General features: G+C 39.3%; 1 protein-coding gene across 1 annotated transcript in view; it reads right to left on the minus strand.

Annotated features, from left to right (window-relative positions):
- LOC135448195 (cytosolic phospholipase A2 beta-like) overlaps positions 1–17,422 on the minus strand; it is a 29,137-nt gene extending 11,715 nt beyond the window's left edge. Inside the window, exons 1-14 of the mRNA XM_064713907.1 lie at positions 17,354–17,422; positions 11,267–11,339; positions 10,092–10,268; positions 9,320–9,456; positions 8,495–8,626; positions 7,262–7,320; positions 5,417–5,459; positions 4,164–4,227; positions 3,586–3,713; positions 3,352–3,462; positions 3,106–3,143; positions 2,080–2,215; positions 997–1,133; positions 507–729 (exon numbers count right to left, since the gene is read on the minus strand). Coding sequence (XP_064569977.1) covers positions 507–729; positions 997–1,133; positions 2,080–2,215; positions 3,106–3,143; positions 3,352–3,462; positions 3,586–3,713; positions 4,164–4,227; positions 5,417–5,459; positions 7,262–7,320; positions 8,495–8,626; positions 9,320–9,456; positions 10,092–10,268; positions 11,267–11,339; positions 17,354–17,374 — 1,479 coding nt within the window. The 5' untranslated portion in view covers positions 17,375–17,422. The remainder of the gene's footprint in view (positions 1–506; positions 730–996; positions 1,134–2,079; positions 2,216–3,105; positions 3,144–3,351; positions 3,463–3,585; positions 3,714–4,163; positions 4,228–5,416; positions 5,460–7,261; positions 7,321–8,494; positions 8,627–9,319; positions 9,457–10,091; positions 10,269–11,266; positions 11,340–17,353) is intronic.
- Between the last annotated feature and the right edge of the window lie 241 nt (positions 17,423–17,663).

Consider the following 17,663-nt stretch of genomic DNA (forward strand, 5'->3'; position numbering starts at 1 on the left):
ACACAGAGGAACCCTAAGTCACATTTTCTTAAAAGACCTTTTGCTTCATGTTCCTGCACTTTCCTTCCTGGCTGCCTTTTGGGTACCCAGTAACTTCCTCATTAGAATATCCAAGTGCCTTGACTGCCTGCATCCCACGGATCTTTATTAAAGTTGAGATTAATATTCACATCAGGATACATTACTCTAACTTTCAAATGTCAAACTAGAAGCAGACTTTAAAAATCTGACTTTTCAGGGAGAGTGGGGGCTGGGAATTCCTCAGTTCTTTCTGGGAGTTTGCCTACTGAAGTCACTAGCTGTTGGGCATCCTAGGACAGAGGCACCTTCAAATGATTATCTACTCTGAAAAATCCTGACCACTAGATCCCCTGTCATAGTTTACAAACCACATTGGGATGGCTCAGTCTCTTTGGATTTATTACACACATTTCATTGTGCCCTCAAAGAGTAAGGCTCTAAAGAAAGTGGTGTTTCCCAGACGTGTGGCAGGACCATGTACCTACCCGTTCATGCAAGAACATCTCCTGAACAAGTGACCACAGAGTTGTAAAAGATGGCACATGTCCTGCTTTTGCCCTTTCAGCAAGTTCCTTGTGATAATACTTCAGATGGTCTATAGACATAAGGTTGAGTTTGCATTTTGTCACTTGTTCTTTTACTGCTTTAAGTGGCCCCTCGAGAGACTTCTGTGACCAGTCAGCATGCTCATACAGGTCTGCTAGGGTCCTAAGGAGCAGAAATGTTAGAAAATCATCCATTTATTTAGATTATATTGGAAAATTGATACATTTACACAATTACTTCAATTAATTAAAGAAACTCAGTGAGCCTGATTCTCTTCAAACTGAATTCATAATTGAGAGCCAACAGTAAGAGCTTCATGAGGGAATTATGTTCATTTGTTAACAATGTAAGTCTGAAAGAGATTCATCTCCTACTGTGTGGAAAAGCAGTCACAGTCATTCCAAATTCAATCTCATTTTCTATACATACCATGTTGAGCCAGAAGCCCCAGTGAGGTAGGTGACACAGTCCAACAGATTTAGCTTCTGAAGAGCTAAGAGGTGGCCAAACATAGCTGACATTGCTCTGAGACCTCCACCTGTTGCCATAACAGCTATTACTGGGACCTGTCCAAAACACAAGGATTCTTCTCAGAAAGTTACTCCCTTGCTACTTGGAAAAGTCTAATTACAGCTCTCAGAATTTCTTCAGCAGATTCATTGGAGGACAATGAACTAAATCACCACTTAGCCAATCTTTACCAGTACCCTTCTGAAATTAACCTCCAGAGACTCTTAACCTCAATGCTTGGATGAGTTTGAATATGCAGTCATTTTAACCTTCCTTCTTACCTTTGCTCCCTATAATTGGAATTGCAATGATTAAAAGTAGATAATTACATTATTTCTTTATAAACAACAACAAATTGCAATAAATGCAGTTAAAATGGATTAAGGTAGCTTTTTGAATGCTGCTGATTCTTTGGACAGCGTTCATTTAACAAATACAATTACAGTAAGAAAATAAGTTTTCCCTTAAAAAGTCACCCTGGATCTTGGCAACAAAACATACTTCAGCTTGTTATAAAATGTTCTAATGTTCTTTCTTCACCACAAAAAATGTTTACTTTTTGTAAGAAGTGTTCTGAGAATGAAGAAAGAAAAAAAAGTAAGTCCAAAGAAGTGACATTACACTGATTTTGTAAGTATTTTTGTGAGGTGAATTTCCAATACTCGTGTTTTCCTATTGGTTTGGGTTGCCTTACTAGGCTGTATCTCAGACAATGTCTCATGTCTTGCTGACTTGCAGCACCATACTGCTGGAAACTGTGTCTGAAGAGTGCTATTATTACATCCTTGTTATTTGGCCCATTGAAAAGATTGGAGGGATGAATACTTGAGCTGAAATTTTACACGAGTCTGGGATATGCTACACTCAGAGCCTCTGCTCTGGTGCCATTCAAATCAATGGGTTTGTTAGCAACAAGCAAATATTACTAGAAATTTCGAGGGGAGTTGTGCCAATCCTAATTCAGTAGACCCACACCCCATGCTTGCATTCCAAAGCACACACCTCATGTCCATGTAGATCTCTTTCCAGGTGAAGAACCCTTTTCAGGGCTCCGGCAACGACTCTCTTCCTCTTATGCAGGAACTCCTGCTCTCCTTGGCACAGATCATACCCTAAGCGCACATCTAGTTTCTCTGTGCTGCAACAAATAAATCCAGAGGCACAGGATTGGTGTTTAAAACATATATGGATCTATTTCCAGCTACTGCAATCGAATGAATTCATTAAAAATCCTGATTCTTTGTTCTGATTTATACAGAAATGTATCTTTCATTTGCAAAGAAATCAACTTCTTTGCTTCTAAATGGTCTCTTTATTGTTTCAGTGTATGATTTACTGTCAGCTAAGGTTATTAAATATGCAAAACAAAGAAGGGCTTCTTTGACTTTCAGTAGCTTTGTAAGCTGAATCCTTTCTATTTCTGCTTCATACAATTTCTGAGCAAAGGATGACTTTAACCTAACAAAGTCTTTCATAAGCATTTGTACTGCAGATTTATACAGAAACCGTACAATGAAAAAGATATTAAAATACTTTTTGTTTGTTTCTTGTCTGACACATTATTTTACAATGCAACATTTCGTCTTCCCTAGTTTATACCTCTTTGTCTTGATATTACCAGCGCCACAAGTCCATTTTCTTAAGACAACATGTGTCATTTGGGTAATACATGGACTCTGATGTTTCCTTATTTCAAATTCTCTTTTTGCTCTCCCTTTGTTCTGTACCCGTTTTGAAGAAGCCTCTAATTTTAGTTTTTGATTTTTGATGCAAAGGACATTCAGTGACTAAGTCCCTCACCGTTTAAAACTCTCACAATTATTTTGCATTTTGGCGGGACTCCTTTGCCCCAAGGATATTTAGCTTTGAACTGTTGTGGTGACCCTTTAATGATGACTTAAATATTGCCCCATTTTGCCACTAGTCTTGTGCATTCCTTATATCTAAATAAAAGATACTCTGTTCAAGATTTCACAGTTCAAAGAGCAATAAAATCTTCAGAGAAAAAAAACAAACCAGTCCTCTTACCAAGCATTCAGTTGGAGGTACAACTGTAGTGGCACATTCTGTAAACAAGAGATGATAGCAGGAACATGAGTGGAGGGAAAAGAGAAGTTCTGAATCCAGATTTTCAGTGCCTCCTGAAAAGTCCCACCACTGCCACCCTGCCTACTTTTGGATGTTGTTTTTGGATTTGTTTTTTTTAATATTAATGCGTTAAATAGTGAGAGTTATTCTACTCTTCTTTTCAGACACAAATTATGAAACACTTACATGTCTTACAGGAAGGGTTACTTTCACTTTATGTCCAACAGGGAGAAATTTCAGTGGTACTGTTAAGGTGTCACTTAAATTGCTGTTGTCATCTTCCTTATCAGAAACTTTCTATAAAAAAACAAGAAGCATAGGTTGTATTCACAGAGCAGAAACAGTGCAGTTCTTCACTGTTTTGGTCACACCAGAAGTAAGCAAGCAGTATGAACAGCAGCAGTGTGGGGTGCCCATTACCTGCAGCCTGACTTTTAGAACTGGCTCCCAAGCCTTCACGCAGTGGAAGTAGAAAGTATCGGTGTCCTCTGTCGTCTTCTGGGTTCTCTCATGGGATGCAGGCACCGTAAGCACAAGATTTTTACCCTCTAGTTAAAACAGGTTTGTTTAGAGAATAATACTGCTGATCAGGCAAAAGAGCTAGCAAAGTTGGCAAACTTTCTGGTGGAATAATTTTCTGTGGTAGCTCCACTGTAAACTACCCCTCCAGCAAGTCTTCTCCAGCATAGGACCTGGTACTCCTGCCTTTACCCCCATAGCTTGGAGTGCTCCCAGAGTCAGCATCCTCTCTTACCTCCACCAGCAAGTGGAAGTGTCCAAACTTGATAGCTCCAAGGAAAAGACACAGAAACCAGTCCAGGGCAGTTCAGGGCATTTCAATGCATTGCATTTTATTATTTAGATCATATATCACTACCTATATATAATTTAGAGCATTCTTATTTGTCTCTGTACTCTAAAATGTCTCCCTCTGGATCTGAATGACTCTAATAGGGTTGGTTAGGTCACGTCCTAAGTTCACAGAGAAATTGCCATACCTTTCAAGTATTTCCTGCTTTCATTAATGTCCACATGCACTTCCAAGCAGCAAACCTCACGAGACTGTAAAAGAAATGGAAAAGGGTGAAGAAAGCAAATAACGTTTCTGCTGCAAATAATGAAACATCATGCAGACAGCCACCACCTATAATACTGAGCCAGCTGAACTGGTCTCAGTGCTGGGAGTGATCCAAGAGAAAATTCAGAGCTCATTATTCCAGGACAGTAGACCAGGTTGCACTGTGTCAGAGTGTCAATACAGTGGTGCATTGTCAGAGGCTGTTAACACATCCAAATTACCCCAAAACCAGGAAACTCTGTACAACACACTGGTGCCCAAACACATAGATCTAATAATTATTAAGGAAGGGTGGGTGAAAATACCTGATGATGAGTTTCTGTGTATTGTGGCAGTGATTAGCCTACAAAGCATCTTCTTATTGGCCCTGATGTAGGGAAATCATGAATTTATTCTACCCTACCCTCCACCTGAGTCACTCCAGTTCACCTTTAATAACTCATGCCAGGACAGTTTTCCAAGTCATTTCAGGAACAATGCATGCCAGTCATTGCAACTCTTGTGCCTCACACAGAAAATGAGGGGGAAAGAATACAATATGTGTTACTTTGCCTCAGGGGTATCAAGGGCTAGCATCTGGGAACCATGACAGGCTTGGAGGAGTTGGCATGAAGTTCTAGGTACTCCTTAGCTGCTGGGCCAGCCCGAGGAGACAGGTAATGTACCACATGCTGACTAACAACAAAACAGAGCTCTATATTTCAACAGCTAAAATAACTCTTTATTAAAAAACTCATTTCCCAAAAAGCTGTTACATTAGATACCCTTCCAGTCATAAGCACACTGAACACCTACTATTGTCTTCTACAGACCTTTTATAACCTTCATTTTTCCTGCCAAGTGCCATGCTGGGTTACGAGAAACATGATCAGTTTTCACTTTGAACACCAATAAATATGGAGTTCTGCAAGAGTAACAAACCACAGCTTGGCAACATATTGACATCTGTAATAGCTGAGGACTTCAAGGACTCACAGCTGCTGGGTTTTTTTCTGGAGAGGGCAACAGGTGAGCTGTAACACAAGGGCACTGTCCCATAATTCTGATTTTAAAATGCACACCATGCTCTTATCTATCATGGTAGGTTGTGTTCTTTCTACAAAATGGGGGGAAGAGGAGAGGACCAAAATGAAGCAGATGTCACTCCAAGATAAATTCTTATGTGAACCTTACCACTAGGACATCATTGGTAATGAGACGCTCTGGAGGGCCAGGACTGAAAAGATAAAAACAAATAAGAAACAAAAAAAACTGTGTGAGTAGATGGATTTGGTGTGTTTTGTTTAGTTTTTTAAATCGCAGTTATATGACCTTTCCCACTTGAATATAGGTAAGTTATCACAATTTGTTTTCTAAAAGGCAAAATACATGATCCTGTGCTAAGCATGTGAGCCAAAATACAGCAGCCAAACAAAAAGACAGACAGGAAAGCCCATAAAAATCTTAATGCTTAAAACTATGTGCTAAGTTACAGCAGAACAAAGGCATATTGGTATATGTGGAATCATGTCCTGCTATTAATAAGTGACCATATGACCTGGGGAAAGCAAAGACTACTATTAATGTGTTCTGCAAACATTTATTAGGAAAGACATTTCTGACTAGTTCATATTATAACTTATGGCTGATCACAAATGAATGGCAAATAAGAATTAGCTCCCACTGTGCTATATATGTATGACTGCAAAACACAGAGGTAAGCAATAAAAAGTCTTCGTCCCAGATATTTTACCTTTTAAGACCTTGGTCTGTCACTGAATGGATGTGATCATTTAATTACATGAGTATTCTGTAGAGTCTACCAAGAGCATCTTTCACTAAGGCAAATATTCCAACACCTCTATGTTACACACATTCATAAATGCTTTCATATATCTGAGAGAGCCACTGAAATTATGTAGTACATAACCTTTGTATGTCCAGGTTATTTCACCAAACACCATTTCCAGGCTTAAAACTTCTATTTCACTGTAAAATGTATTTAAATAACTAGGTTTGATTCCTAAGGATGGTCATTGTCCAAATGCCTTATAACTTGAATGGTGAAAGATGCTCCTATTATTTCTAGCCTGAATCCAGTTCCCAAGCACTGCCTCTCATTCTGACCTTTCCTGTGTCTGACTGTGACTGCTTCCACAGTTGCAGGAGATGATTACCATCATCATACATGATACCATCTCTAAAGGCACCTCTCACAGATAAATTAAATACATTTTGAGTTTCACTGTGGGAGAAATTAACCAAGAACAAAAAATTCTTTTTTTCTGCAGTTTCCTCATGTTTAAGAATAAGAAGTCTTATTTGTCTTACTTACAGTTTCTTCTCCTGATCACTCAAGTTAGACAGTTTTCACTGGACTACTTTTTTTTCTTTAGGTTTTTTTTTTTTTGGCTAATGCTAAACTCAAATATTTCAGAATGTGTATTTAGGGTGTTCTCTTCAACCAAGCCTGTGATAGGATTTAAAAGACAGATAAAGTTTATCTTATGGGACTTGTTCTCCTGCAGACAATGGTGATTACCATTTTGAGGGGGATGGTCTTATTTTCATTATTTGTTGATTTTATGTTTTTTCAGTTTAGCTAAGCTATTGCTAAATGTGTGACTTTTCTGGTCCTGTTTACATAACTCCATGTATACATTGTTATAATAATACAAGTTTTAGGATCTCTGAGAAATTCCACAATGTTCTAGGCATTGTTCAATTAATAACAACAATTTGAAGAGCACTCATGTTAAGTTGCACATCCCTCTTGTGTAAAAGTTATCACATTGTGACAATTTTATTACATCTCCGGGATCTAGATATACACATTCAACAGAAGTTTAAGATTTGTATGAAATACACCAAAAGGTGGAATTAGCTAGAAAAGGTAAAGTGAAAAAAAAAAAGTTTGAAACTGTAATTTAGGTTCACTGCTGGGAGAAAGAGCTGGAAGAAGTTTCTAAGTTTCTCATCCTCAGAGGTATCATTACTCCCTGGCAGATCTATACCTTTTAGCTTTGGAGTTTTACTCACACTCTTTCCATCCAGAATTCCACTTCCAAACTTTCCCATTTCTTAAAGCACCTCTCTGTCTAAAAAGAAATTGGTAAAATAAATATAGATTATTGAAGGCTGCAAGAATTTGGCAGCACAAATACACCTAAAAAACACTTCAAGGCCTGACATCTTTTCTGCTAATGATACCAAAAAAAGTTTGGTTTTGTGTCTTTCCAAAGCAGAAATTGCAACAGAAATCACAGACTTGTGAAAGTCTGGCAATTAAGATTAATAATCTCCCATTGTGTGATATGTAGAATTATACATATTTCTCTCTCTGATTGAGAGGGAGTGCTAGATTGAAAAGGAAAATGTGCATGGGGGAAAGGCATCAAAGCCCAGGAAGAAATGTCACTAAGACCAGAGACATTTTCACATACAAACCATTTAAAGCACATTTGAACTGAATCCAGAAGAGATGAATGAGGCAAGTGACTGAAGTGGTTATTGAATCATTGTATTTCCCAGTGACTCACCCACTGGCTGAGAAGTGCACAGCACCAGCCAGCAGGGTCACAAGGAAAATCCATGTTAACAGCTTTCATTCAGCATGTGGGAAGTAGCTGTTTTTATGGGCTGTCTCCCTCCTGTAATGAGTGTGTAGCAACACCTCAGCAACAGCTCAGACAAGCCCAGGAGCTGTCAGAACCCTATCCCAGCTTTGTTTACTGGACAACTCTCTTTCATGGTCTCCTTAATAAAATACCAAAGATGTTAGCAGGACAGACATTCCTTTACTATGGGCTAGAGAAATCTGAACCAACTAGGAGGAAACCAGCAGGAACACCAACAGGGAAAAAAGCCTGAAAGAACCACTTAGTTCAAATGATGAGTGAATTGTTTTCATGCTTTTAATAAATAAGTTGCCATTTATGAAGAAATTTCCCCCAAGCATGGCAAAAGTGGGATAAAGCTGAAAGGTAAGCAAGTATTTCTTCAGATTCTAAAAGATACAAAATTATTATTTACAGATGCTTCCTGTTAAAATATGTTGCCCTCAGATAGCATGAGACAGAAGCGTCTTCATTTTCTGAATTTGTAAAAAGAAATTCATGAAGACACAAAAATAAAGCAAAACTGTATCTGCTTTGATGAGGTATTGATAATGATATATCTACCTGTTCATGAAGATCCAAACCCTACCTAACATGGAAGACAATGTAGACAAACGAGCTCTTGTCAATCTCTCCCTGTGTTTTCAGCCCTTACCTCTGGTTTCAAAGCAAAAGTCTCGCGGATTGTCTCCCCAGGTCTGATTCTAGCAAGATTAAAAAGAACTGTGAACTGCATGTCATCTTTGGTGAGTGCATCTTCATCACACACTGCCAATTCTAAAATATTCTGGTAATAGAAAAAATAAGTAAGAACACTTATTGAGCTTCTGTTAGGCAGAAACAAAAAAAAATTATAGAAAAAAATTATTATAAATTATTTTTGCAACTGTTTCACTAGCAGAGCGGTAAGAATAAAAAAGCATGTCCTTTTCTTCAGTAGTCTGCTAATGTAGAACATTATTACACCCAGTCTTGGGAAACCTGAGAAATAGAAAACAACTACCCATAACAGAGGTTCCTGCTCTCCTGAGACAGAAAAGACGCCAGTGCTCTGCTCCCACTGATAACCCACCCAAAGAACAGACTTAGTTTCTTCATTCCCAAAGTTCTCCAAATTCCGCAATTTAGGGAAGGATTAAATTTACTGTCTTCACCACAGCAACTTCTCTACTCTTCCCTTAGAACCAGTGGAGAGAAAGCTTTTTCAAAGTTAGCCATGCCAATACAGCACCGAGGTATGCTACAGTAATGCTTATTTTACTCAGGTGACAACAAAGGGAGTCTGGACTAGCTTAGATACAGGCATTTACATCAGCAATGTCTGTAAATAGCTGAGCAAAGTACTGCTTATGTCTACTGTTCTGTGCAAACCAGTCTGTTAAACAAGCGTTTTCTTAAGTAATTTAGCACAGAGAATCAACATGGGGTCTACTGAGGATTCTGAGCTATTCAAATTGGTCAAAATTCTATATTTTACTACCTCAACTTCTCTCTGGATCCTAAAGTAGAAAGTCTCATTCCAGACAGGGTTGTCAGAATTCCTGATGGTTTTGGTCCGAAGCTTTCCAGGTGAAGCAGACGGCAGCCACAGGCGTACATAGCAGTCTGATGCTGTCACTGCAGCAGAGAAAAATCAAAAACCTGATGCCAATGTTATAGAGGAACAGTAGGGTTAGGCCATAATCCTGGAGATTAATAAATTTTACTACCATTTTTTTTAATTAGTAAAGAGATCACCATTTGGAAACAACCAAGGAAAACCATCTAATTACTGAGTAACTACAAACTGCAAATTTACACATGCACACACAAGGTACACTAAGAACCACATTTCCCATGTGAAGAGAAAGAGGAAAGTGGACTATGCCCACTGACCATTCCTCAGGCATAGTCCTTACAATTCCAGTCCATGATGTTAAAAAGTTAAACTGAAACTACAGCTGGTTCCACAAAGGGCTGTTAGGATGATTACGGGAAAGAAGAATGCATATTACAGCAAGATCAGAGTCTGGCTTGCTCAGTTGAGTCACACAAGCATGCGGAGGGGACACAATGGCTGTCTAGAGGTGTTAGGCACTAGGCAAGATGATCTGTTGCAGCTCAAGGCCAGCATGGGCCCAAGAACTGGAGGGCACAAGCAGGTTGGAAATCTTCGTTTCACTTCCATCCTATATCTATTCCTTATGGTTAGTGCAGGCAGTGCCTCGAGCAGCCATCCTTTGGGGAGAGCCAGGGTGGGGAAGCGCATTTACTTTGTGAGGCTTGGCAACGGTGTGAAAGGAAATCTCCCAGGTGATGTCCTTCAGAGCTGGAGTCAGGACTTGACGGAAGATTTCCACTGCAGCCCGAGATGCCTAAATACTTCAGACTGGTATCAAGCAGTGAATAACATTGCCCCGCAAGGTTTTGGCACGAAAGTGGAACTGTCCCTTCAATAGAGTAGATAGAAGAGATCATTGAAACTCAGAAATACAGGCCTTGTCACACTAACACCTTTCTAGTGTCCACCTCTGGATGATGCTACGTGGCACTTGCCACTGGAGCACAGGAAGTCTTTGGCAGGCAGTTATTCAACCAACAGGGGATTCACTCCCTCTGGTCTCCCTCACATCCAGGCTTGGTCCTACATGGCAAGGCATGGATGGTCTCAGCTGTAACTTGAGTAAATCATTGCAAAGTGATGCCTTTTTTTTTTTTTTGCTGAGTCATTTTTCACTAGAGGAATACACAGGCCAGAAGTTACAAAACTGACAAAAGGCAGCTCAGTGTCTCTGCTCTAACTGAGGAACTCATTGGAGACCTCTGCAAAAATGGCAGCTGAATAGCTGGTCCACAGCACACCTGGAGAAGGAGGCATAGGAGGCTGTGAAGGGGAGATAATGAGTTAAAGACACTTGAACACAAAAGTACACAGCAAAGTCTGCTTTGCCTGCATGCTCAGCATGGGCTTTGAACTGGATCTGCAGAGGTCCTCCTTAAACAAAGCTATCAATATAGTTTATTGTGACTGGTCAACAAATACCCTGAAAGATAAAGTATTTTAGAAGGCTTGAAATTCTCTAATTTATGTTTGATTATTGTGTATAATCGGTACATATCAATAAAAGGTCCCTAAATTCACAGCCTGAGTGGCAAAATTCCTGCCCATGGAGATTCATAGATTGCAGTGTCCTAATGAAGTCTACCTTCCCTTCTCGGTCCAAAATATTAATCTGGGTGTCTTGTTTTCCACCAGTTCCCTGAAATGCCACTGGAGATGTACTCCAATCTGATGATACCTGAGACATTTGATCTAATTACAGCCCTGGCATTAGTATTTATATTGCTGTGCTTTGCGTACGTTGCTTGCATACCTTCGGAACTAAAGAATATTGCTCACTGTGTAAACTCTGCAGGTGACTAAAAACACAATCAAACCACAACTCACACAGGTCTCTTGACTTGATGTTCTTAGCTTGTATGATTCTTACAGAGAGCATGTGGATGGGGCAAAACTTCATCTGCAGAGAAAACAAATGCAATAGTTTGATCAGCTCAGAAAGCAAAAACAAGATGTATTTCGAACAATACAGGGGACAGTCTGCCCATGTCTGTTTGAAATGAGGTGACCACCTTCAAGTGGCAGTACACCACACTGAGATGAAAACACAGCAGCACACTGGGCTGTTTGCTAAGGAGCTCAAGGAAATGAAGACAGAGAGAAAACACAGGCTCAGACAGTGGTATGGAGAGCTTTCTTTGTCACCCCAGAGGCACTTGTTTTCAGGCAACCTGATGGGTGTATGGCCACAGTGATGGTTGTACTGCCAGCACCCCAAGGGTCCTGTGCCACCCATAGCTCAGAATGGGGCCTTTGGAAGGGGATATTAGGAATTGCAGCTGCCTGCCCAGGTCATGGCACAGCTGACCTACCTAGACTAGGACATGGTACTTACCAAAATGTGCTATAAACATCTGACTTTGTATCTGAGCTAAGATTAAATTTCTGGGATGCTTGTAAACAGGGCAAGCTCACCAAGTGGCCCTGCTGACTTTGAGGGATCAGACCACAGGCCCAGCAGAGACCCTTCATACAAAATAAAAAAACTGCTCTGCTTTGCAGGTATGATATCACAGAATTCCATGTCATTATGCATCCTGAAAATACACAATGGGAATGGAAGCACTTGCCTTCCAGACATGAGATTTATTTCTATCACAGGCAGGCTATAATTTTAACACTATTTCAAGTTACTTGTTCCTAATTCTTAACAGTTAAAGTTTTCCAGGCTAAGCTATTCAGAAAATACTTGCCATTTTCAAAAGACATTCTGAGAAGCATGAATGAACACATACATAAGTGTAACAATCTTAATAAGAGAAGCAGGGAAAATACTTTAATCTTTTTTTAAATGGATACATTTAAATTTCCTTTTAATTTTCTGCTAGGTTTTTGCAGTTTTTCTGCATGCCATGTCATGACTAGCATGACTTGTCAGCAATATTAGGAAATAATAACATGCAGTTATTACAGTCCCACTACCACTAATAAATTAAAACTTAAAGCTTAAATTACCAACTGAAATAATACCTCTATTTGCTTAAACAGGTAATCTCATTACACCATCACGAAATAATTTGACAATTTTATTTTGAAAGTTAGCAACATGACTAATTTTTCTGACAAGGAAATTATTAACACTGTAGATACAAACTGTTGGGGAAGGAGGAACCTCTCTACAGAAAGAGTCACTCACTACAGTTAATCTGAAATTCTTTTAAAATGAGGTGGAGACTATTATTGGACATGTTTATTAGAGATGAGAATAGCCTGCATTCGGCTTCATTCAGCCTTGTTTAGAGGTAAATTACGTTACATAAGATGGATATCATCTGAACTAGCATGTGAATTAGCATGTTCAAATAAAGGCCTAATATTAAATTTTATTATGTCACTTAAAGTTACATACTTTTAAATTTCAGATTTATATTTAAGAGCTACTCTGACCAGAGAAACCCTTGTTAAACTTATCAATTCACTTTAGTCTATCTCTTGGCTTGTATAAAATTGCAAAGCAAATTTGGTTTTGTGTGACAAGAACTTTTCTAGTATGCTTTTCTCCAAATTTAAAACTGACATATTTAAATCTTCCTCAGTTTAATGCATTGTGGACATTACAAGTTCTAATTGGGACACTTCCATATTATTCCGGTTGCCCGCTGAAAGAATTTGACTTCAATATTCCTGTGCAAATAGTTATTTATCATGGAACTGCCAGGTGGAACACTCACTCAGCATTCTTAGTGGTTTTCATTTACGTGAATTATTGGATTATGTAGACAATTACAGAGGTGACTAGTTTTAATTAATATGTTAATTCTTAGTCATTTTGTAATCAACTTCTCCCTTGCTCAACAGAAGCCCAAACCATTCATAGAATCTGCCTTCACTGAAGAAATACATGTTGGCATAAATTTTGCTTTGAAACATTTCGTGATGAAAATTTCCTAACGTCTTATAAAAATAGCACATCTGCAGGTCATCTTCAGAGTACTCTCAGATGTGACAGATGTGTTTTTCATCCTCTGCCACTACAGCCAGAGTGCCTCACTCCTTCTCCCTTCCCCTTCCAACAGCAAGCACCTTCCTTAAACATGCCAACATTTGCCAAATGATGGAAACATCAAAGGTGACTTTTCACTCCTCCTGATTCAGTGCAGCTTAGTCCTGGTGTGATTGCAGGATAAAAAGCAAACAGATTCAGATGGGAAAGTGTGGCCATAATAAACCCCGGGGGCTCTGTAAATCCCACAAGGAAGCCAGAAACCATCCCTCTCCCAAAACTTCAGTTACTCCAACCTGTGATAACCATTCAGAAGCGGGGCTAATTCCTTTTTTCATCAGATAAAGGCAGAGCTAATTTTATTCAACAACAGTCCAGAGCAGACCCCTAGGGTCTGATTTGGATGATGTAAAACAACATCTTTGCCTGAAAGGGCTGGTACACCAGAATACCCTTCTACAAAAAATAATTACAGTTAGAGGTACAACTTGCTGTTTTCATAACATGAAAGGCAACATGTAACTTCACAATTAATGCAATTTGATGAGTGCAGACACCCTATCCAGACAGCTCTTGACAGACTTGCAGCTGTACTGGCCTTGTTGGTTTTAGTTCACCTCCTTGGGAGAAACATGGTTTCTTGTACAGGCATGCAGAGAGTAAAAAAACCCTCTGTAAACATCCAGAGTCAAAGGCAGCTTTCCCAGAAGCACATCACTCTGTTTTTGCTGGGAAATTACTAGTGTGACACTGGGGCCAACAACAGAGTGCAGGGCTCAGCTACCTGTGTATTGCTGCATCCTCAGCAATTACACTCCAGGCCAATAAATAGTAGCATCTCCAGAGTACCAAAGGGAAGGCTAAAACTTGGGGAAAAAAAAAAAGAAACCAACAAACTTCTTTTCACTTGACAGTATTTAGCATTAAACTATATTTCTGTAGTCTCAAACCAAGCTTTGAGGGAGTAATTTCTGTTTAAAATACAGAAGAGTCAGTAATCAGGAGATAAAACTAGCATGTCAGAATTGCCACAGCTGTATCAAACCTTAACAGACTGAAAATTCACATCTGTTGCCACCATCTCCTTGATTGTAATAATACATGCTCACTGACTTCCTTCCATAGGAATGTTGATCAGCTCTGGAAGGACACATAAATCTTTTGTTTACAGGCAGTTAGTCACTTAAGGCTTCATTCCAAAAAGACAACTTTGAGCATATGAAAACTTAAAGCTCATAAATATTGAGGAGCATACCAAAAAGATCTGTGGATGGCAGTAAAAGAAGAAAAACCTACCAAGAGCTTATATATTTGATTTCAGTCTTTATTGCCCCTCCATGCTGCTACTAGAAGAAGATCTCAAGGCCACCTTCACTAGAAAGTCAGTATTCTAGGGAAGTTTTTGCAGTCTGGGAATTTCATCCCATAATTCCCTGTTTTCTTTTTAAATAAGTCCTTGGTTTGTACATGTTGGAAGGCTGATTGGAATGTCAGTGTTTCACTCTCTCTGCGCCAAACTCAGACAGCTCTCTGAGCAGAGCTATCACCATGGGATAACACCAAATTATATTAAGCTTTAGATGCAGATTTTGCTGTCTTCTGGCATTTTGATAATAGCTGTAGGATTTGCCACTCAGCTTTATACATATGTTTCAGACACGAATAATTATTTTCTTTCATGGGTTACTTCTTCCTCCAGTGGTGTACTAGAAGCTGTAGAATATCTTGCCTACAAGATCTCACACCAAATGTAATTATTTGGCATATACTTACCATTATTTGATGTTAGATACTGAGGATTTGGTCCAACTACAATTTGGGAATTTACCAAATTGAGATTAAATCTATAAATGTATGAACTATAAGAAAGCTCAATTACCAGCCTGGTTCTAAAGCACTTTCTTCCACTAGATCCTCTAACATCTAGTACGGGCTATAAGCCCTTCCATTGGTGAGAACACTGCTAGAAATTTGTCTTTCCAACCAGCTGCCTACTTTCATTAAAATTAAAGGGATGAAAAGTTCTAGTGGAAAAAGTCACTGACTGAAGAAATATAGAAAACTATAGGAGTCTCATTTTGCTTGGGAATCACAAGTGTCCCAAATTTTATCGTTGGAATTTAAACAATTAGTGAGGAAATCTAATTCACCTTACAAACCTATACTGTAATTTCATGTAATCACTGACGGATTACTTCAAGAATCCTTGTGGATTTGGGATGTATCTCCTGTTCATATATATCAGTTACCTCTTTATATGTGTGAGTGAGTCCCTCAGGGCTTTGTATTGACAAAATTTCTGGGTATTTTGCCAGATGAAAATAATTACATAGCCCACAAAATAAAATTTCTAAGGAGGGATTATTCTTGTCTGAGTGGAAGACATTGCTACAAATATAAGTTGTAAATCAATACTGACAATCACTTCTGTGTCAATTTGGTAGCTCTCTTAAAGTGCAAAAAACTAACTGGGAGATTAGGAGATCTTCCTAGATAGTTCAAAGTACCCACACATTTCTAAACATGTGGGTTTTTTAATGTAAAAGAAAAGAAACCCACTCTATTCTTATTTCCATATCTATTTACCAACTTATACACACTGAAACACAGGCTTGCCTGACACAACAGCAGAGCTACCTGCAGTACTGAATTAAACTCTTTCCTTGGGAACAGAAGCTTTCTGACCTGAAACTATGCTTGCACTCAAACGTTTTGGCAGTGGTGCCTATTTACCAGGAGTCTGTCTGTACTCATGGAACATCAGTTGCAGCACTGAGAGGAAATGCAAGAACTTTGTCATTAAACTTTCTAGATAAAATTTTACCTGAGCTATCTACCCATGTATCAGCTGCAGAACTGTCTTACTAGATACACCATGGATCTTTAAAACTGACAGATAATATTCATATCTACAATAGAGAGATAAGTCTGGATCTAACTGGTAGATGGACTAGATACAAATTTTATCCAGAAAGTACATGGCATTTACAACTCATTTTCTCTTCCTGAATGCTTGTATATTTTTAATCTATGCCTTAAGCCATCTGTTCAAGCCACTGATATTTTTCTTTACCTTTGCCTGTAAATATTACCCTGTCACCATTAATGATCTCTATAGGCTGTAGCATGTAACATTGTGTCTCACTATATTTTAAGCCCATGAATGCCCATATATATTTTCTTAATATCTTTTATAGATATTACTAATTTCTATATAATAATATAGATATTATTAATATCTTCATAAATTTGATGAAGGATTTGATATATAAAGAATGATTATCTGTAAGCAATTCATGCCTTGCATTCAGACACCATGTCGATTTTAAGATACACATGAGAAAAGAATTTTCAGCTAATAGTTCTGTTGATTTATACTAAGAGCCATCAGTTAAAATCTCTGAATGGAACTTACTATTAGAAAACTCAAGTCCAGACATGAAATACTTCCACAAGAATTGCAAAAGCTGTAACCAGTACGTTAAAAATAGTTAGATCTAAACAGGTCAAACAGGTCATTAGATGTCTCCCCTGCAGCTAAAGTAATATAGATTATGCTTTGTTGCTAGATAAAGCTGTTGGTTTATTTCAGCTGGGGCAAGCAATGAACTTATGCTATGCAAAGAAAAGCACCTAGAAGGCCTAAAGCACTTTCATTTTACAGAAGGTAAGCTCTTCAAGAGCAGCCTCCTCTTCCTTCAGGGACTTCACTCCGGCATGTACACCAAGGACAAAGCAAAGTATCCCATTTGCTCTGTGCTTCCACTGAAGCTCGCTGACAGATCAGTTACCGGGAGGTACAAGAGGAGAGCGGCGAGGCTGCAGAGCTCAGGATGCCCCTGCCCACCACAGCAGCCTCTGCACCCAGCAGATGCAGGGAGGAGGGAGCTGGCAGGGAGGGCTGGAGCAGAGAGGCCCGAGAGAGAGCCAGGAGCCCGGCCACGGCCCTGCACGTGGCTCCGCTCTCTTACCTTGGCTGGTGGGCTCCCCATGGCGCCGAAGATGGCGGCAGCGACCGAAACCCCAATTTGGTTAACAGATCTGTCAGCTGACAAACAGGCTGGCAGCTTGTTGTGCTGCTGCTGCTGCTGCTGCTGCTGCTGAAGTAACCTGAAGGACACATATAATTTATACAAGCGCCGAGCTCCACCCTCTGCCTCCTCTGTGTGGAGGAGAGCCTGCCTACATCTGAGAGGGAAAGATCTGCAATGTCAGAGGTGAGCAGAAAGGCTGACACTTTTAGTATTTCTCACCATTTGCTATTGCCCCAACATCCTCCCA

Source organism: Zonotrichia leucophrys, chromosome 5 (genome assembly GCF_028769735.1).
Source record: "Zonotrichia leucophrys gambelii isolate GWCS_2022_RI chromosome 5, RI_Zleu_2.0, whole genome shotgun sequence".
NCBI lineage: Eukaryota > Metazoa > Chordata > Aves > Passeriformes > Passerellidae > Zonotrichia > Zonotrichia leucophrys.